Source organism: Equus quagga, chromosome 13 (assembly GCF_021613505.1).
Source record: "Equus quagga isolate Etosha38 chromosome 13, UCLA_HA_Equagga_1.0, whole genome shotgun sequence".
Taxonomy (NCBI): domain Eukaryota; kingdom Metazoa; phylum Chordata; class Mammalia; order Perissodactyla; family Equidae; genus Equus; species Equus quagga.
The window spans coordinates 88295874-88312114 of record NC_060279.1 but is presented as its reverse complement, the minus strand read 5'-3'; the positions used below and the strand labels follow the sequence as shown (position 1 = coordinate 88312114).

Here is a 16241-nt window from a genome sequence, read left to right as displayed (position 1 = left end):
GGTTACTCTGCCAAACCCGGCTCGGAGTACCGACTATATTAGAACTCATGAATCCTCAATGCAACTCTCCCAGGTACAGATTGTGCTCGTTCCCAAATGAGGAAATTAAGGCACAGAGAGGTGCCGCAACTTGCCCAAAGTCACACAGCTTGCAAATGGGGAAATTAGGGTTTGAACCCAGCCTGTCCAGCGCCAGGGTCTGGGGGTTCGACCACTGGGCCATGCTGGCTTGGGCCACCTGGAAGAAGGTGACATCTCCAAGAAGGCCAAGGGAGCCTCAAAGAGCCCTGACGTTGAAGGGAAGCGGAAAGGAAGAACAGACTCAGAGGAAGGGGAGGGGAGGGAGGAGAGAGCAGAGAGTGGGAGTCTAGAATGTGGGGCAGGGGTCTCTCTCCGTCCTGCTGTGCCCAGCTTTGCTACTCACTAGCTGTGTGCCCTCAGGCAAGGGACCTAACCCTCTGTGCCTCAGTTTCTCCGTTTTCAGGAAAGACGAAATGGGTAAATTCACGGGTTAATCCAAGGCGCTGGGGCCCCTGCGTCCCGGGAGGCTGGCGAGGAGGCATGTTGGGACGTGCTGTCCTGGGGCGCTGAGGCTAATGAGCAGCTGGGGCTGTGGTGCAGACTGCGGGCTGAGCTCAGCGTCTGGGCTGTGTGGACATGGCCGGCCCGGGGTTTTGGGGCCACCCAGCCGGTCGTCTCCTGCTGCTGCTGCTCCTGCTGCCGCCGGCCCTGATGGAGGGACCCCTGGTGTTCGTGGCTGTGGTGAGGAGCGCCCCCAAGCCCGGCCTGGCCCCTCTCCTGCCCCAGGCCAGCCCTGACCCCGTCCTGTCCCCAGGTGTTCCGCCACGGCGACCGCGCCCCCCTGGTGTCCTACCCCACCGACCCACACAAGGAGGCCGTCTCCACCCTGTGGCCGCGCGGCCTGGGCCAGCTGACCAGGGTGAGGAGCTGGGGTGGGGTTGGGGGAGAGGGTTGAGGGGGAGGGGTCTGCTGAGTCTGCTCTGTCCCCAGGAGGGGGTCCGCCAGCAGCTGGAGCTGGGCCGCTTCCTGAGGAGCCGCTACGAGACCTTTCTGAGCCCCAAGTACCGGCGGGAGGAGGTACTGCCACGTGGACCCTCACCGGGCCTCCTGACCTCCCACCTCTGACCTCCACTGACTCAAGGCTTCCCTTGGGCCTCCACCTCTGGCCTTTGACCCCCATCCACATGACCTGTACCCTATGTCTGATCTCGGACCTCCAAACCATCCACTCAGTCACATTGACCTCTGACCCCATCTCAATCTGAGTCGCATCTTGACCTCTGACCTCCATCAACTCTGACTTTATTTTCTGGCCTCCACCTCTGTCTTCTGACGCCGACTGACCCCAGCCAGACCTCCTGACCTCCGGCCTCTGACTCCAAAGCTTGACTGAGTCTGTCTTTGACCTTCATTGATTCCACTTGCCCTCCTGACCTCCAACCTCTGACCTCTACCCTTCATCAAATAGGACTTTCCTTTCCTATCTCCTTCTCTGTCTTCTGACATCCCCCAGTCAGGATTTCCTCCTAACCTCTGACCTCTAATCCCTGATAGATATGTCCTGAACTCTGACCCATGACCTCATCTTGACCTCTAACTTCCAGCCTCCAGCCATTCTCGTCTTCCTGACCTTCATTGACCCCACTGACCCCCTTAATCCTACATGTCCACCCAACTTCTGACCTCCAACCCAGCGGCTCTTGACATTCACCTCTGACCCTTGGTCCCAGCTTCCAACATTGAGGGCCAGACACTTGAACCCGCCCTGAGTTTTGACCCCCAACACCCGACTTTCGACCCAGAACTGAATCTGAAGCTTTCGGCTTGCCGCTGTAGCTGACCTCTGACCCCGACCCTGGTCCCCTTGCCTGCCCCGTCCCCACCCCCCAGGTGTACATTCGCAGCACAGACTTCGACCGCACGCTGGAGAGCGCTCAGGCCAATCTCGCGGGGCTGTTCCCCGAGGCTGCCCCGGGGCGCCCCGAGTCTGCCTGGAGGCCCATCCCCGTGCACACGGTGCCCACCTCTGAGGACAAGGTCAGGGGCGGGACAGGGCCAGAGGGTGGGAGGGCTGGAGGGAGACAGAGACGCAGATGGAGGGAGCCGGCGTCTCTCCTGGCTGCGCGGCTCCCCGGAGCCTGAGCTGCTCTGAGCCCAAGACCTTCCTGGGGGCAGAGCTGTCCAGATGGGGTGAGCCGGGGTCCCCACGCTGCACAGCCAGCGCTGGGAGAGACCCTGGACCAGAGAGCAGGGCCCCACGGACCCGACTCCCCCGCCGGCTGTGGGGCCCCAGTCATGCTACTGTCCTCTCTGAGCCTCAGTTTCCCCCAGCTGCTGAGGTTCCCCATGCGCAGCTGTCCCCGATACCACGAGCTGCTGCGGGAGGCCACGGAGGCTGCCGAGTACCAGGCGGCGCTGGAGGGCTGGACGGTGAGCGGGACCTGCGGGGCGGGGCCAGCGGGATGGGCGGGGCTTCAGGAGAGGGGCGGGGCCGGCGGGGGCCTATGGAGGGGGCGGGGCCTGCCGGAGGGGCGGGGCCAGCGGGACGAGGCCAGTGGGAGAGCCGGGGCCTGTGGGGAGGGGCGGGGCCACCAGGGCCTGTGGAGGGAGCAGGGCGGGTGGGCGGGGCCTGTGGGAGGGGCGGGGCCTGTGGGTGGGAGGGGCGAGGCCAGCGGGAGAGGCGGGGCCTGTGGGGAGGGGCAGGGCCAACGGGAGAGCGGGCTGGCGGGTCCAGGTCTGCGGAGAGGGGTGAGGCTAGTGGGCGGGGGCCTGTGGAGAGGGGCGGGGCTTGAGGAGAGGGGCGGGGCCTATGGAAAGGGCAGGGCCTGTGGGAGGGGGCGGGGCCTGTGGGAGGGGCGGGGCCAGCGGGACGAGACCAGTGGGAGAGCCGGGCCCTGTGGGGAGGGGCGGGGCCACCAGGGCCTGTGAAGGGGGCAGGGCGGGTGGGCGGGGCCTGTGGGAGGGGCGGGGCCCGTGGGAGGGGCAGGGCCAACGGGAAGGCGGGCCGGCGGGTCCGGGTCTGTGGAGAGGGGTGAGGCTAGTGGGCGGGGCCTGTGGAGAGGGGCGGGGCCTGCGAGGAGGGGCGCGGAGATCTGCCAGGCTCACCCTGCGCGGTCCATCCAGGACTTCCTGATTCGCCTGGAGAACTTCACCGGGCTGTCGCTGGTCGGGGAGCCCCTCCGCAGAGCGTGGAAGGTTCTGGACACGCTGATGTGCCAGGTGAGTCCCCCGCCCCACTCACCCAAGCCGAGTGGTTAAGGGCACTTTGGTTCACATCCCAGCTTTGCTGCTCACCACCTGTTTTCCCTCAAGTCACTTAACCCTCGGTGCCTCAGTTTCCCCATCTGCACAATGGGCTTGGCGACACCCGTGTCAGCACCCCCTGGGGTTGCTGTGAAGATCCAAACGGTGTGATCCACGCGATGCGCTCGGAACAGCGCCTGGCACGCCGTGAGGCGCGCACGAGGGTGTGCGGCCGCGTGTTTGCAATACCTCCTGCGCATCCCACTATCGGAAAAGCGCCGAAACCAAAACTTGGGCAGCAGGGGCTGACCCGGGGCGGGGTGGTGCTCTTCCTTCCCCCAGTTCATGGAGATGTTCCCAAAGGCACGGCGGAAATAGCAATGCGTACCATTAAGGGGGCTGCCGCACTCCCCACGGGCCGTGTTCTGAGGTACAAGGCATTGGCACCATCGGACCCTTCTAAAATCGAAAACGTCTGCATTCTGAGACCCCTCTGGCGCCAGGGGTTTCAGATAAGGGCTTCTGGACTGTGGACTGATGGTCATTACTATTGTTAATTAATATTTGCTATTGCCACCCCCCCCCCCAACTTCCTGGCCAGACCCAGACCATGAGGGGGTCAGGTGAGGGGCGGGAGAGATGATGGCAGCCAATGGGGACAGCACGGGCATTGGGAGGGCCTGAGAGGAGCATGACGAGCTCGGGATGACCCGGTCACTTTATCCTCTCTCTTTCTCCCCAGCAAGCTCACGGGCTTCCCCTCCCATCCTGGGCCTCCCCGGATGTCCTGAAGACTCTAGCCCAGATCTCAGCTTTGGATATTGGGGCCCACGTGGGCCCACCCCGGGCAGCAGAGAAGGCCCAGCTGACAGGGGGTGAGGTGTGGGGCTGGGAGGCCAGGAGGCTGAGGGCCCTTCCTCTGGGGGCTTCTCCGCATTCTGTTCTTGCTCTCTCAGGGATCCTGCTAGATGCCATCCTTTCCAACTTCTCTCGGGTCCAGCGCCTGGGGCTGCCCCTCAAGATGGTTATGTACTCAGCTGTGAGTCTTTGGGGAGGGAGGCAGTGCCATGTGGGCACAGGGATGAGGGGGGTGGTGAGGAAGAGCTGGTGGTCTCAATGGAACCTCAGTCTTGGGTAACTCCTATCTCCAAACCATACTCTTGGGCCATATCACTAGAGGAATAGACTCTGGAAGGAGGGAGGTGATAGTGTTATGAGAGAAAGAATTTACTTCTTCTGGAAAGACAGGCTGTGTGACTGAGCTGGCCAATCATATCTTGCATCCATTTGACCAACGTTTATTAAATGATCACCTGTAACTGGTGGGCCTGCCTCCAGGGTGAGCAGGGGGTGGGGGGGGTTGGTGCTAAGAGGTCCGGGGGACCTGGATGCACCAGCCTAGAGTTCGGGAGAGGAGACATCCGGAGAGGAGCCCTGTCTCAGCCCTGGGATCCACCTGCAGCACGACAGCACTCTGCTGGCCCTGCAGGGGGCCCTGGGTCTCTATGATGGGCACACCCCCCCATACGCTGCCTGCCTTGGCTTCGAGTTCCGGAGACGCCTCGGGGACTTGGACGAAGACTCAGGGTGAGGAAGGGGGTGGCGCCTGGGAACAGGTGGGAGAGAACTCTGGAGAGGAGGGACGGGTGCCCGGCCCAGGTGGGTCAGGATGGCATCAGCAGGTGGACACATAGGAGTCAGGAGCCCAGTCTCTGCACTGAGCTGCTCTTCTCCAGATTGAAGGTCGGGGGAGGGAAGGCGAGGAGGGGCCTGCGTGCCACCCCCTCCTCTCTCCCTCCAGGAACATCACCATCTCCCTCTTCTACCGCAACGATTCCGCCAGCCCGCCCCTGCCCCTCCGCCTCCCCGGGTGCCAGGCCCCCTGCCCGCTAGGCCGCTTCCACCAGCTGACGGCCCCCGCCCGGCCTCCGGCCCACGGGGTCCCCTGCCACGGCTCTCGAGAGCCTGCCGCCACCGCAGGTGATGGCCCTCGGTGCTGGGGTGGGAGTGGAGGGGGCACGTGTCGAGATTCACACCCCCATGTTCTCCCCGCAGCCACCGTGGTGCCCCTGCTGGCCGGGGCTGTGGCCGTGCTGGCGGCACTCAGCATGGGGCTGGGCCTGCTGGCCTGGAGACCGGGCTGCCTGCGGGCCTGGGGGGGGCCCCGTGTGAGCCGGGGAACCGGGTACCCCCTCCCCATGGCTGACGCTGGACCCCAACACGTCTGCTCACCTGCTGCTCTGGCTTTCTGTGATTTCCTGCGTGTGCCTGTCCGCGTGGGGGACACGGGGAGGGCTCCCTGGCCTGGAAGCCACAAGTGGTTCTCTGTGTGCTCAAGCGTTCATGTGTGTGTGCGTGTCCACGGGCCTGTGACAGGCTGTTTCTGTGTGCGCGTGCACGTGGCACGTGTGTGCCTGCAGTGGTACCCGCACACGGACATTCATGTGGACGTCCCTGCACTTGTCTGTGCATGTGCGTGTGCACAGGTGGCTGCACACGTGGGTAACGTGTTTAGGCAGTTTATGTCTAAGTTTCCAGGCGTGCATGAGAGTGTGCAGTGTATGTGAGGGCACGTGGGGACCTGTGTGGGCACATGATGTGCAATGAAGCTGTGCCTGCTGGGCAAGCCCCTGCTCTGTTGGGACCCGGCTCTGGTGCCCGCTATTGAGAGGAGACCTCAGAGAGTACAGGGTTCAAAGCCCGGCCCCACAGCCAGCCAGCTGGGACCAATCCTGAGACTGTGTGACTCCAGGCCAGTGACTGGCCTCTCTGTGCCCCCATCTCACTTGGCAGAGACAAGATTCCTCCCTGAGGCTCCACGAGCCCTGAAACTAACCTCATGGGGCCCAGCAAAGCAGGTGGGGCTGGGGACCGTCCCCAGGGCTGCCCAGCACAGCACACGCTGCCGTAATTTGGACGGGACAGGTCACCACCTGAGTGCTGTCCAGTGCAGCAGCTACTGGTCACCATGGGACGGCTTAAATTACATACAATGTAAACTGGAGGTGCCAGTCACAGTGGCCACAATTCAAGTGCTTGCTGGCTGTGCATGGCTGGGGGCTGCCCCCTGGGCAGTGCACAGTTTCCACTACCGCAAGTGTTCTCTGGGACAGCACAGTAGGTAAGGACAGCCACCACACACCTGCTAAGCCAGGAGCCCAGGCACTTGTGCTCCTGCACCCCAGAAGGGGGCTCCACCCTCCCCACATGCCGGGTGCCGGGCAGCAGTCTGGGGGCTGCCTCCTCTCGGTGTGGCCCTGGCCAAGGCACCAGTCCCAAGGGTCTTGTCCCTTGTGCACAGCACCAACGGCTGTGCCTGCACCATTGGGCAAACATGTGAACACCCACTGGACTACCCGGGGAGAGCCTGGTGTACAGCAGGCACTCAGTAAGTCACTTGGTGCCCATTTAAAGGGGTAAGAGGCTCAGAGGCAAGGGGAGCTTGTGACCAGAAGCAGAGCCACTCCTAGGCACCGGGACCCCTGGACTGTGGGAGGGAACGGGCCAGGGCCAGCAGCCTTGTCCTCATATCCAGAGAGGCAGGGACATCCCTTTTCCTTGTTCGGGCCACCAGCACACCCTCCCCACAGGCCCATCCACTCCCAGTGCCATGGGGAGAGGGAGCCTGCCATGGGCCCCCCAAGTAGCCTCTTGTCAGGAGCACCCATCCCCAGGGACCTGCAGGGGTGCGGGGTGGTCCCGGGGCCTCCGTGGACAGCAGCGGCACCCAGGGAAAGCCTCGGATACCCTCTGCACTTCCTGGTCCTGGGAGTGCGTGCAGCTTCTTGCTTAGAGATCCAGGAGAGACCCAGAGTTCTGGCAGGTTCCCTCACTGCTGTGAGCGGCTCCCAGGGGCTGACAGAGCCCAGCTCGCGGGGAGGTGGCCACCCTGTGTCCCACCTGCCCCTGCCCCGGGAGGGGCCTGGATTAAGCTCCACCCAGGACTGCACCAACACTGCAGTGCATGCGCAGCGCCAGGCGCGCTCTGTAGCGCGCAGTGTGCCCAGCACTGACTGCAGGGCCGTCCACCCTCACGAGGCTGTGGTTCCCGACACTCTTAACCCACGTGACAAACACTGGCTGGAGGCTACACAGGCAGCTGGACAAGCCGGATGGGAACAGCCGCACCTTCCCCAGGTGAGTAAACAGCACGAGTCCACTTCAAAAGGGAAAGCCATGGCCAAAAGGTTTAAAAAACACTTACAAGAGAAATGAGTGCCCCCTAAAACTGAAGTGTCATCTATGTTTAAAGCGCTAAGTAAAAACAGTGCATTTGAAGAAACCTTAAGAAAAAGGGCACAAACTTCAAGAGGCTTACATGCCACGGACCATGAGGTCTCCCCGCTTGGCCTGTAGTGCTTTGCGGGCCCGGGTGGGAGAGGGGTCCACCCGCCATGCCCATCGGGCTCCAATAGACAGACTGAAACGTGCCGGCCTGTGTCGGGCTGGCTCACCCAGAGGGGCCACCACACCTGGCAGCCACCAGCCAGCCCCTTCCCCTCCACAGTTCTGGCCGGTGATGCCCGTGGGGTGGCCGGGGGCGAGGACCCCTCTGGGCTCCCCCAACACGCTGTCAGGGGGCCTGCCCACAGTAGGCTGGAGAACAGGCGGGCAAATGGTCCCTCAGTCTGTCCTGGGGACGCGCAGGAGACTCGTGGCCCTTGAGGTGCTCGCCCCCTGCCCTGTTGGCTCCCCCAGAACGTGGCCTCCTGCCTCCACTCCGAGGGCCATGGAAGGCCAGGCCTGGGGGTCCTAATTGTGATGCACCAGTGGTGGCGGCGGCAGCGGCTTGTCCCCCAGCACACAGGCCGGGTGGCCACGGCTGCGCCTGGCCTCTCTGATGTAGAGTTCCATCAGGACCTTGGTGGGCTGCTTGTCCACCCTCTCCCTGGGCACGCCGTGGCTCAGGAGCCAGCCCAGGAGGTCCTTGTGCGTCGGGTTGGGCCCCAGCACGAGCTTGGCGCCGCCCGGCTGGCTGTGACGCCAGAGCAGGCCGACGTCGGCGATGGCCTGGATCTTCATCACGGCCTCCAGCACCGTCATGCCCTTGACCAGCAGGTCGACCAGCGAGACCCGTGCCTCAGAGGGCGCCGCCGTGAGCAGGCGCTGCTGCAGGCCGGGCGTGAAGGGCACGTCCTCGGGCGTGGCAGGCAGGGGCAGCTCGCTGTAGATCCAGTCCAGCATGCCCAGCTCGCGCACCAGCTGGATGCCCTCCTCCATGGTGGTCCAGGGCTGGAAGGGCAGCTCGGGAGTCGAAATGCAGGAAGGACTCCCATCGCTGGCGCCAGGCCAGGAGCAGCCAGGTGAGCAGCGGCTGGCGGCCGCTGCGCAGCGCCTTGCAGCGGTAGTTGAAGACGGTGTCGCTGGTCAGGTCGCCCAGCAGCGTCAGCTCCCTGGGGCTGAGCCCCCCTGGTCATACACCCGCAGGATCCAGGTGATCATGAGCTCGCTGGGGTTCTGCTTGAAGCACTGCGAGATGGCCAGGAGCTCGGTGTACGTGTACTGGCGGTCCCCCCGCCCCACCTCCGTGGGTGCCAGCGCGCCCTCGGCCATGGCCACAGGTGCCCCGGGCGGGAGAGGCACAGAAGCCTGAGGCCTCGGCCAGAGGACCTGCAGGAAGGACACCAAAGACATCAGGCGGGGAAGCGGCCCCCGCCCCCATCTCTCCAGAGCAGCCCCTCAGAGCCCTCCAGGGTATCAAAGGGCCCGGAGGGCACCATGTCCTCACAGGCGGTGAGAGCCCAGTGCTGGACATTGCGGGGGACAGCCCATTCAGGACCCCTGACACAGGATGTTGGCTGTGACCCCCCCAATTCATAGGGCAACGGTGGAGATGAAATGAGTTGAGCACTTAGAATGGCTCCCGGCTCAGAGCAAGCGCTCGGCACCTGCCTGTCGCTGCCATGGTCTGTAAGGTTTACTCACTACGAACTTAGAATAAATTTAATGACTAGCATGGTATTAACAAGAGGGAGCTTCTGTCCTTACCGAAGGACGGTGGGGCTGCTCCAGTCCTGGAGAAAGCACTTGCAGACAGAAGGGTGCCGGAGTGGTGCTCCAGCCAAGTCCAGGTTCCTGAGGGAGGGACGGAGTCGCGGCAGTGAAGGAAGAGACGTGAAACTTGAGTCGGTGCAATCAAGTCTGTCTTTACTGTGCACAAGTGTCGTTTTTATGTTTTTCAGGATTAGAACAGAAATAGCTCTACAGATGTTCTCAGAGAGATAAGGAAGTACAAAGCGAGCACAAGAATTTTTATTAGCATTCCATTCTATCGAGCACGAGGTTAACAATCATCTTTTCCGCAATTAACGATTATTTATTGTCTCTAAACTAAAGGAGATAGGTAGCTTAGCATCTGTTGTAGTGGAGTATGTGTAAATTTAACTTCTAAACTTTAAAGGGTATAGAAATGACTTCCTCTACTATTTTGGGATGAATATACATTGACATCAGGGATGGGGTCTATTTGAATCTTCTATTCTTCATGTATGGATTTGTGGGTTCAGAAACAAAGGTAATTTAAGGTAAAGTTAGATCAAAGGCAGAGAGAAGGTCCAGACACCCGGACAGGACAGCATTCCGTCTGTTCACGTCCTGGGGGAGCTACCCCTGCCCCCATCGATCAGCTAGTCATTGTTCAGATGGTCAATGGGAACAAAAAGCAACTCCTGGGTAGCTTATCCCCAGGACTATGTGCGTTCTCAGCGGGTAAACATCTTTACCTTCCCGCGCCCCTTAGGGGGTGAAAGCATTCCTTTGTCTTTCAGGGGGTAGGACTATTTGTCCCTTGAGCACACTGCCCGGAGAAAATATCATTTTGCTAGTAAGGCATCAGACTGAAAAGCTAAGTTAAATTATCTATCTTCAAGAATGAAAAGCAGAGACAAGTATAGTCAAACCTTGATAGAAAGCATGCATACATTTCAGAAAATATCAGGGGTGACGGTCGGCCATTCTCCACCGAGGGGCGTCCCTGCGCCCCTCGGCCCTTCTCAGCCCGGACCCTGTCAGACGGCTGTACAGGCGTTGGTAATATGGCTCCCGGCAGAAGGGGAGGGTGGGGGGTTGGGAGGAGGTGGGTGGGGTGCAGGGCACCCACGGGCCCCCATCCCTCATCCCCAGAGCAGGGCCCCTCAGACCCCCGGGTGTCAAAGGTCCCGGGAAGCACCGTGTCCTCAGGGCTGGTCGGAGCCCAGTGCTGGACATCACGGGGGCCCCGCGTACTGCCCCTTTAGCATCCTCTGATGGAGCACCCCCCTCGTCTTACATTCCCCCAGCATCTGCGCGGTGGACGCCACGTCACGGAGGGGATGGCAGCTTCGGGGGCCGCAGAGGCTGGCGTCAACGCTCCCCTCTGCCACCACCTGGTGATCCTCAGTAGCACCAGCTGAGCCCTCGGCCACCAGCCCGGGGTCTCCCCAAGCCCTTGTTTGGCCAGCGGGGGCAGGCAAGTGCTTACAACCAAGCCTGGCTCAGCAAATGCTCAGCATTTGTCTCTGTTAAATTAGTATTACCATAATCTAGAAATTTTTAGTTTATAAATTTTATTTATAAACAATACATTTATAACATAAATTGAATATGATCATCATGGTATTAATAAGAGGGAGCCTCTTCTGTTCTTACCAAGATGGATGGTGGGGCTGCTCCAGTCCCGGAGGAAACATCTGCACACAGAAGAGGGGGAGGGGAAGAGGAGGTGAGTGGGGCGCAGGGCACCCACGGCCCGCCAGCCCTCCCTCCCCCACCCAGAGCAGGGCCCCTCAGACCCCCGGGTGTCAAAGGTCCCGGGGGGCACCGTGTCCTCAGGGGCGGTCGGAGCCCAGTGCTGGACATCACGGGGGCCCTGGTGCCCTCATCCCCCTCCTCGCTCAGGTCCCAGAGTCCCTTGCCTATAGTCCTAAGGGGATGACACAGACAAGAGCTCAGAGACGCAGGCGGGACAAATGAGCGGTATCTGGTCCCTGGGAGGCAAGCCTCCATGACTCACCTTCCAACAGCATACCTGCGGCCCTAAGCCCCCCTAGACCACCCCTCCCTGCCTGGCTCCTCCCCGGGTGTCACTTCTTGTATGACCTGCAGCCACAGAACTAAGTGCCCCCCGCCCCGCTGGCTGTTTCTTCCTCTGGAAAATGGAACAGATCCGCCAGGCAGACAGGCAGTTGGCAGACTCCAGTGAGACGAAGGCGGCCTCCCCCGGGCTCAGCTCCCCAGCGTGCCGAATGAGAACACCCCACACCTCTCGTCTGATTTCCCAACTCTTCCCAAGTCTCTTGTTCGGCTGATATATATATATTTTTTTTCTTTGAGGAAGATCAGCCCTGAGCTAACTGCTGCCAATTCTCCTTTTTGCTGAGGAAGACTGGCCCTGAGCTAACATTCGTGCCCATCTTCCTCTACTTTATATGTGGGATGCCTGCCACAGCATGGCTTGCCCAGCAGTGCCATGTCCACACCCGGGACCCGAACCAGTGAACCCCGGGCCACCGAAGTGGAATGTGCGTACTTAACTGCTGCACCACCGGGGCCGGCCCCGCAGCCGTGGTCTTGAGACAAACTGGTTGGGCGGGACCCACATCACTGCAGTCATGTGCTGTATCCCGTCTCGGTCCATGACGGACCCCATAAACAGTGGCGGTCCCATGAGACCAGCACTACAGCGCCCAGGTGCCCAGGAGGCTCTAGCATCTAGGTGTGTGGAAGCACACTGAATGTTCACACGACGACGAGCTCGCCTAATAACGCAGTTCTCCGAACGGGCCCCGTTGTTAAGCGACGCGTGGCTGTACTCCCTTGCTCTGTGATTTGGGGAGGCGACTGTGAAATGGGGAACGGTTATGCCTCTCACTGGGACCCCGGGAGGACTCAGAGAGCAAGTGCTCCCCAAGTGTGAGCTACTATTTAGCAAGCACAACCCTCAAACCCATGTTTGTAGAGATGCACTGTCCAAAGACACAGCTGCTACTTATAGGTACAATTTCAACATCTAGCTCCCAGTTGCACTTGCTGTTTCAGGTACTGGAGCCACGTGTGGCAGGGGCTACTGGAATGGACAATGTAAGAGAGGACGGGCACGTCCTGACAGCTGTCGGCCAGCACTGCCTGAGAAATCGACAGATGTGACACACTCCTCAGGTCTTCCCTATCCTGCTGTCACATCTTCCCTCTGCTTGCTGCCACCCCCCCACCGCCACATATCACTGCCCAGGCGGCCCCTTGCCTGCGCCACGCTTCCCCAGACATTCCCTCTCAGCCCGCGCTGACGGCTCAGAGCTCTACAGAGGACCCCTCGCCTGAGCCCCTCAGATGACCCACAATCTGAGCTCACCCTTCCCAGAAAGCAGCCGCTCATCCCTAAACGCTCATCAGCAAGAGGCGAAACCTGAGAATCCTGGAGAACACACTTTCAGTCCTAATTCCCCGCAGCCCCCATTCTCCCGGCTCCTTGGACCGGAAAATCCCCCCTAGAGCTGAGAACTCTTTTCTTTTTGGAGGACACGCAGATCTCCGCCCTTTTGATGATTCAGCTCTTTGAAAGACTTGTTAAACGTTCTCCCGATAATCTGTGTCATTTTAATAAGGGCTGGTGTGTAAAGTAAGGGCAGCTGGAATAACTGTATCAGTTTGTAAGCCCAGGATTCATGGGAGGCTGGCTAAGCTTTGCTGAAAGGTACACTGTAGCCAGGCTGTACAAAACCCGCAGTGTGAGCGATGACAGCCGCCAGCCTTTCTGTTTCTTTTCTTCTGCTGAGTTTGAAAATGAGAGTTCTCCTTAGTTGTCTTGCCCCAAACCCAAACACATCCGTATTCTTTCCTTCCACAGCCCACACATTCTGTCTTATTCAACCCTTACCTCTGAAGGCGGGAAACCTCACGGCCCACCACCCGCTGTGTGGAGGCCTTGGGCCCATCCACCCCTGATGTGTTGGGTCCACTCTCCAGACACAGAAGCTGAGGCTCGGGAGAGCAGTGTCTGACTAACACTACCAAGCCATCAACAGCGGAGCTGGGATCTGGCATAAATCCCAAGCACAATGGTTGGCACATAAATTAGGTCCCAGAGATACTGGGTATGAAGTCACCCAAACAGAGGGTGAGGTGTTTTCGATGTGGGTGCATGAGTGAGTGGGAGCAAGGGTTCTTACCAAGACGGGGTGGTGGTGGGTGGCTCCTCCGCTTGAAGACACACCTGTAAACACAGAAAGGACTTGGTGAGGGTGGGGGAGAAACCGTCTGGGGGTACAGAGACTATCAAAACCAGGGCTCCTCAGATCCCCAGGTGTCAAAGGTCCTGGGGGGCACTGTGTCCTCAGGGGTGATAGGAGCCCAGTGCTGGACATCATGGGAGCCCTGGGCCCTCTGCAATCAGGCCCCAAGGGCACTTACCTTCGGGGACAGAGGCCAAGCTGAGAAGAGCACTGAGACTGGGAACCACGAAATCCATGAGGGTGAGAATGCCCACAGCTCTCCCTATGGAGACGGCAGGATGCCCCCACCCCCGCAGCGTCCCAGGGAACTGTCCTCAAACCCACTCTGTGGAGAGAACCAGGGGTCCCCGCGCCCCTGCCCACTTTTGCACATTCTCGGCACTGGCTATTCCTGCTAATAAGCCTACAGTGAAAGCTAAGATGCAGATCTCTTGGAAGAAGCTGTTGGGAGGAATGAGGGGGCTATTCTAGGGAAAAAAAGCCGAGATACAAGGACCACGAGCAATGACTGGAGACTCTTCGCGGCACCCATTTTTGAAAAATCAGCCGTGAGAGACATGTTGGGGATGTCTTAGGAACCGTGACCACAAAGCAGACAGGGGACGGCGTCACTAAGGGATCAGTCTCATTAGAGGTGACAACAGCACTGTCGTTCAGGAGAAAAATTTTACTTTAAGAGACACAACGGTTAACTATTTTGGATGAAATAAATTTACTTTCAAAACACTAAATACACAAAAAAACAAACAAGGCCAAATGGTACAACTGTGAAACTTATGTCTATTTCCCTGTAGGAGGGTTTTAATAATAAGTTAAAAAAATAAGCTATGAAAAAGGAATATATTGGACAACGGCGCAAGAGGGCATGCCAATGATGGATGCCGGAGAAAAAGCCTTCCACTCGGACATGGCGATGGTGAGGATAAAGTCAAGGGTTTTCTAGGTGGCTGCCTGAAGAGAGGGACACAGCCAGGGGGGTTCTTCCTGGGCCGTGGTGGGGAGACAGAAAATCAGCAAGCTGCCCCGGGCTGGGCCTCCTCGGCAGGGGTGCGGCCTTGCTCAGCCATCAGGAAACGGATGATCAAGACGACCTTAAGCACCAACCAGCCCAGAACTAACCTTTAACAAGACTGTGATGTTGGAGTGACCACAAAACTCTGATATTTGGAGTGACCGTGTCATAACGATTCCTGAAGATGAAATAAGCCCCCGCTTGGTTTCTCCTAAGACCACTCCTGGCTGGTTCTCAGAAACCACCCCGTCACTCCCGTAGAGACCCCCACTCCCACTTCTTGCTTAGCCACCCCCGAAATCTTGCCTCCAGCTGCCCCAGAGGATGTGTTCGGGCTTGCACAAAAACGTCAGCCGCCCGGAATCGAAAAACACAAGTGCGATTTCCTAAAGAAATCACGTGCCTAGCACGCGGGTGGGAAACCTCAGAAACTCAACGTCACCACCCCCCACTCCTGTCCCCCAAGAAGAAGGGCCAAGATGGCGGAGACGTGCAACGTGGGCCGCAGAAATGGCGCGGCCGGGCCGCGGTGCAGACACAGGACTAGCCCGGCGCCCCCGTTTGCTCGGGCAGCAGGAGGCCCCCTTGACCCTCGGCGGCCGCCACCACCGCCCCGCAGGGAGCCCCCAGGCTCGCCTCGGAGCGCGCGCGCGCCGGGTCCCTTCAAAGGCCCTGACCCCACCCAGGCGGCGACGTCGCAGCTTCGCCGCCGCCCCGAGCACCGCCCGGACCCCAACCCCGCCGCGCAGACAAAAAAGTACCAAAGCCGAACAGCACTTAACCTCCACTCATTCTCTTCAAAGCGTGCGCAGGCGGGCGCGCGTCCCACTTTATAGTGCGCGCCGCTCGCAAGGTCCGCCCACCGGCGCCAGCTCGGGCTCCGCCCCGAGGCGTCCAGTGCATACGCCGGTGTCGGAAACCCTGCTTTCGTGCTTGCAGAAGGGAAGAACGCATGTTCCCGCGAGAATCTTCCTGAACAGGCGATGAGATGGAGGCAGAGAAAAAGGAGCAGGGAAATGTCGGGGCCCATTGTCCGGTCATGGGCGTCAGGCAATTCTTCGGACGGCACTCAAGGCGGGCCGTGGAGGAGAAGGACCCCCCCGGGAATGGGCGGGGCCAGAAAGGGAAGCCGCAAGAATTGCTCTCGCGGCAGGGGCGTGAGCTGAGGCTGCAGGGGCGGGGCCGAGCCAGGCGAAGTCCCGGCACAGAGCGGGAGGCGGGGCCAGTGCGGAGATTGACAGGGGGGCGTTTCTGGGAAAGCACCCACGTGGCGCAGACTTGGAGGCTGATTCTGCGCAGTGAGAGGATGGGCCAGCCCTCGAGGGAGGGACAGGAAGGCTGGACTTCGGGTCTGAAGGAGGAGGGCGCCGGGGACAGGACTCCTGGGGCTAAGGGAGGACTGGACTTGGGGCTCACCCCCGGTTTAGATCCTCTAAGCCCTGGGGGCTTGGATTCTTGGTAGGGTTGGAGATCGAAGGAGTGTCTTGCAACTGACGTGACTGTAAAATTTTTTTTCAGAGATGAAAAATGAAACTTCTCTACTCCAAACCCACTCACCACAGTCGCCACTGTCAACAGTTTTTTACTTGATGGCTACACAGACACACACACACACACACACACTATGGGCAAAGACGCTTTTTGTCCCATAAGTAGTCTCCCCCAACATCAGTATGTACAGAGTGACCTCATTCCTTGAACAGGGGCAAAGTATTCCTTTGTGTGACACAACACACTTTGTTTAGCTGGTCCCCTGG

General features: G+C 60.0%; 1 protein-coding gene, 4 non-coding genes and 1 pseudogene across 5 annotated transcripts; 1 reads left to right on the top strand and 5 right to left on the bottom strand.

Annotated features, from left to right (window-relative positions):
- Positions 1-657: 657 nt before the first annotated feature.
- Positions 658-7784, top strand: ACP4 (acid phosphatase 4). Its single transcript, XM_046682141.1, has 12 exons — positions 658-762; positions 836-940; positions 1012-1098; positions 1912-2058; positions 2353-2451; positions 3145-3240; positions 4007-4139; positions 4221-4303; positions 4727-4851; positions 5066-5244; positions 5320-5449; positions 7772-7784. Exons 1-12 carry the CDS (start codon positions 658-660, stop codon positions 7782-7784), a joined length of 1302 nt encoding a protein of 433 aa, XP_046538097.1.
- Positions 7429-15274, bottom strand: LOC124251448 (uncharacterized; annotated as a pseudogene).
- On the bottom strand, positions 8937-9030 carry LOC124251591 (small nucleolar RNA SNORD88). The gene has a single exon (XR_006891784.1). It is a non-coding gene; the product is annotated as a small nucleolar RNA SNORD88 (small nucleolar RNA).
- LOC124251590 (small nucleolar RNA SNORD88) lies at positions 10391-10481 on the bottom strand. The gene has a single exon (XR_006891783.1). It is a non-coding gene; the product is annotated as a small nucleolar RNA SNORD88 (small nucleolar RNA).
- On the bottom strand, positions 11021-11111 carry LOC124251588 (small nucleolar RNA SNORD88). Its single transcript, XR_006891781.1, has one exon. It is a non-coding gene; the product is annotated as a small nucleolar RNA SNORD88 (small nucleolar RNA).
- LOC124251589 (small nucleolar RNA SNORD88) lies at positions 13525-13615 on the bottom strand. Its single transcript, XR_006891782.1, has one exon. It is a non-coding gene; the product is annotated as a small nucleolar RNA SNORD88 (small nucleolar RNA).
- Positions 15275-16241: the final 967 nt, after the last annotated feature.

Bases quoted from the DNA above. Each gene is read 5' to 3' on its own strand.
- ACP4 (XM_046682141.1), top strand. From the start codon at position 658: ATGGCCGGCCCGGGGTTTTGGGGCCACCCAGCCGGTCGTCTCCTGCTG. The intron at 763-835 runs GTGAGGAGCGCC...TCCTGTCCCCAG, and splicing joins CCCTGGTGTTCGTGGCTGTG to GTGTTCCGCCACGGCGACCG. The intron at 5,245-5,319 runs GTGATGGCCCTC...TTCTCCCCGCAG, and splicing joins AGAGCCTGCCGCCACCGCAG to CCACCGTGGTGCCCCTGCTG.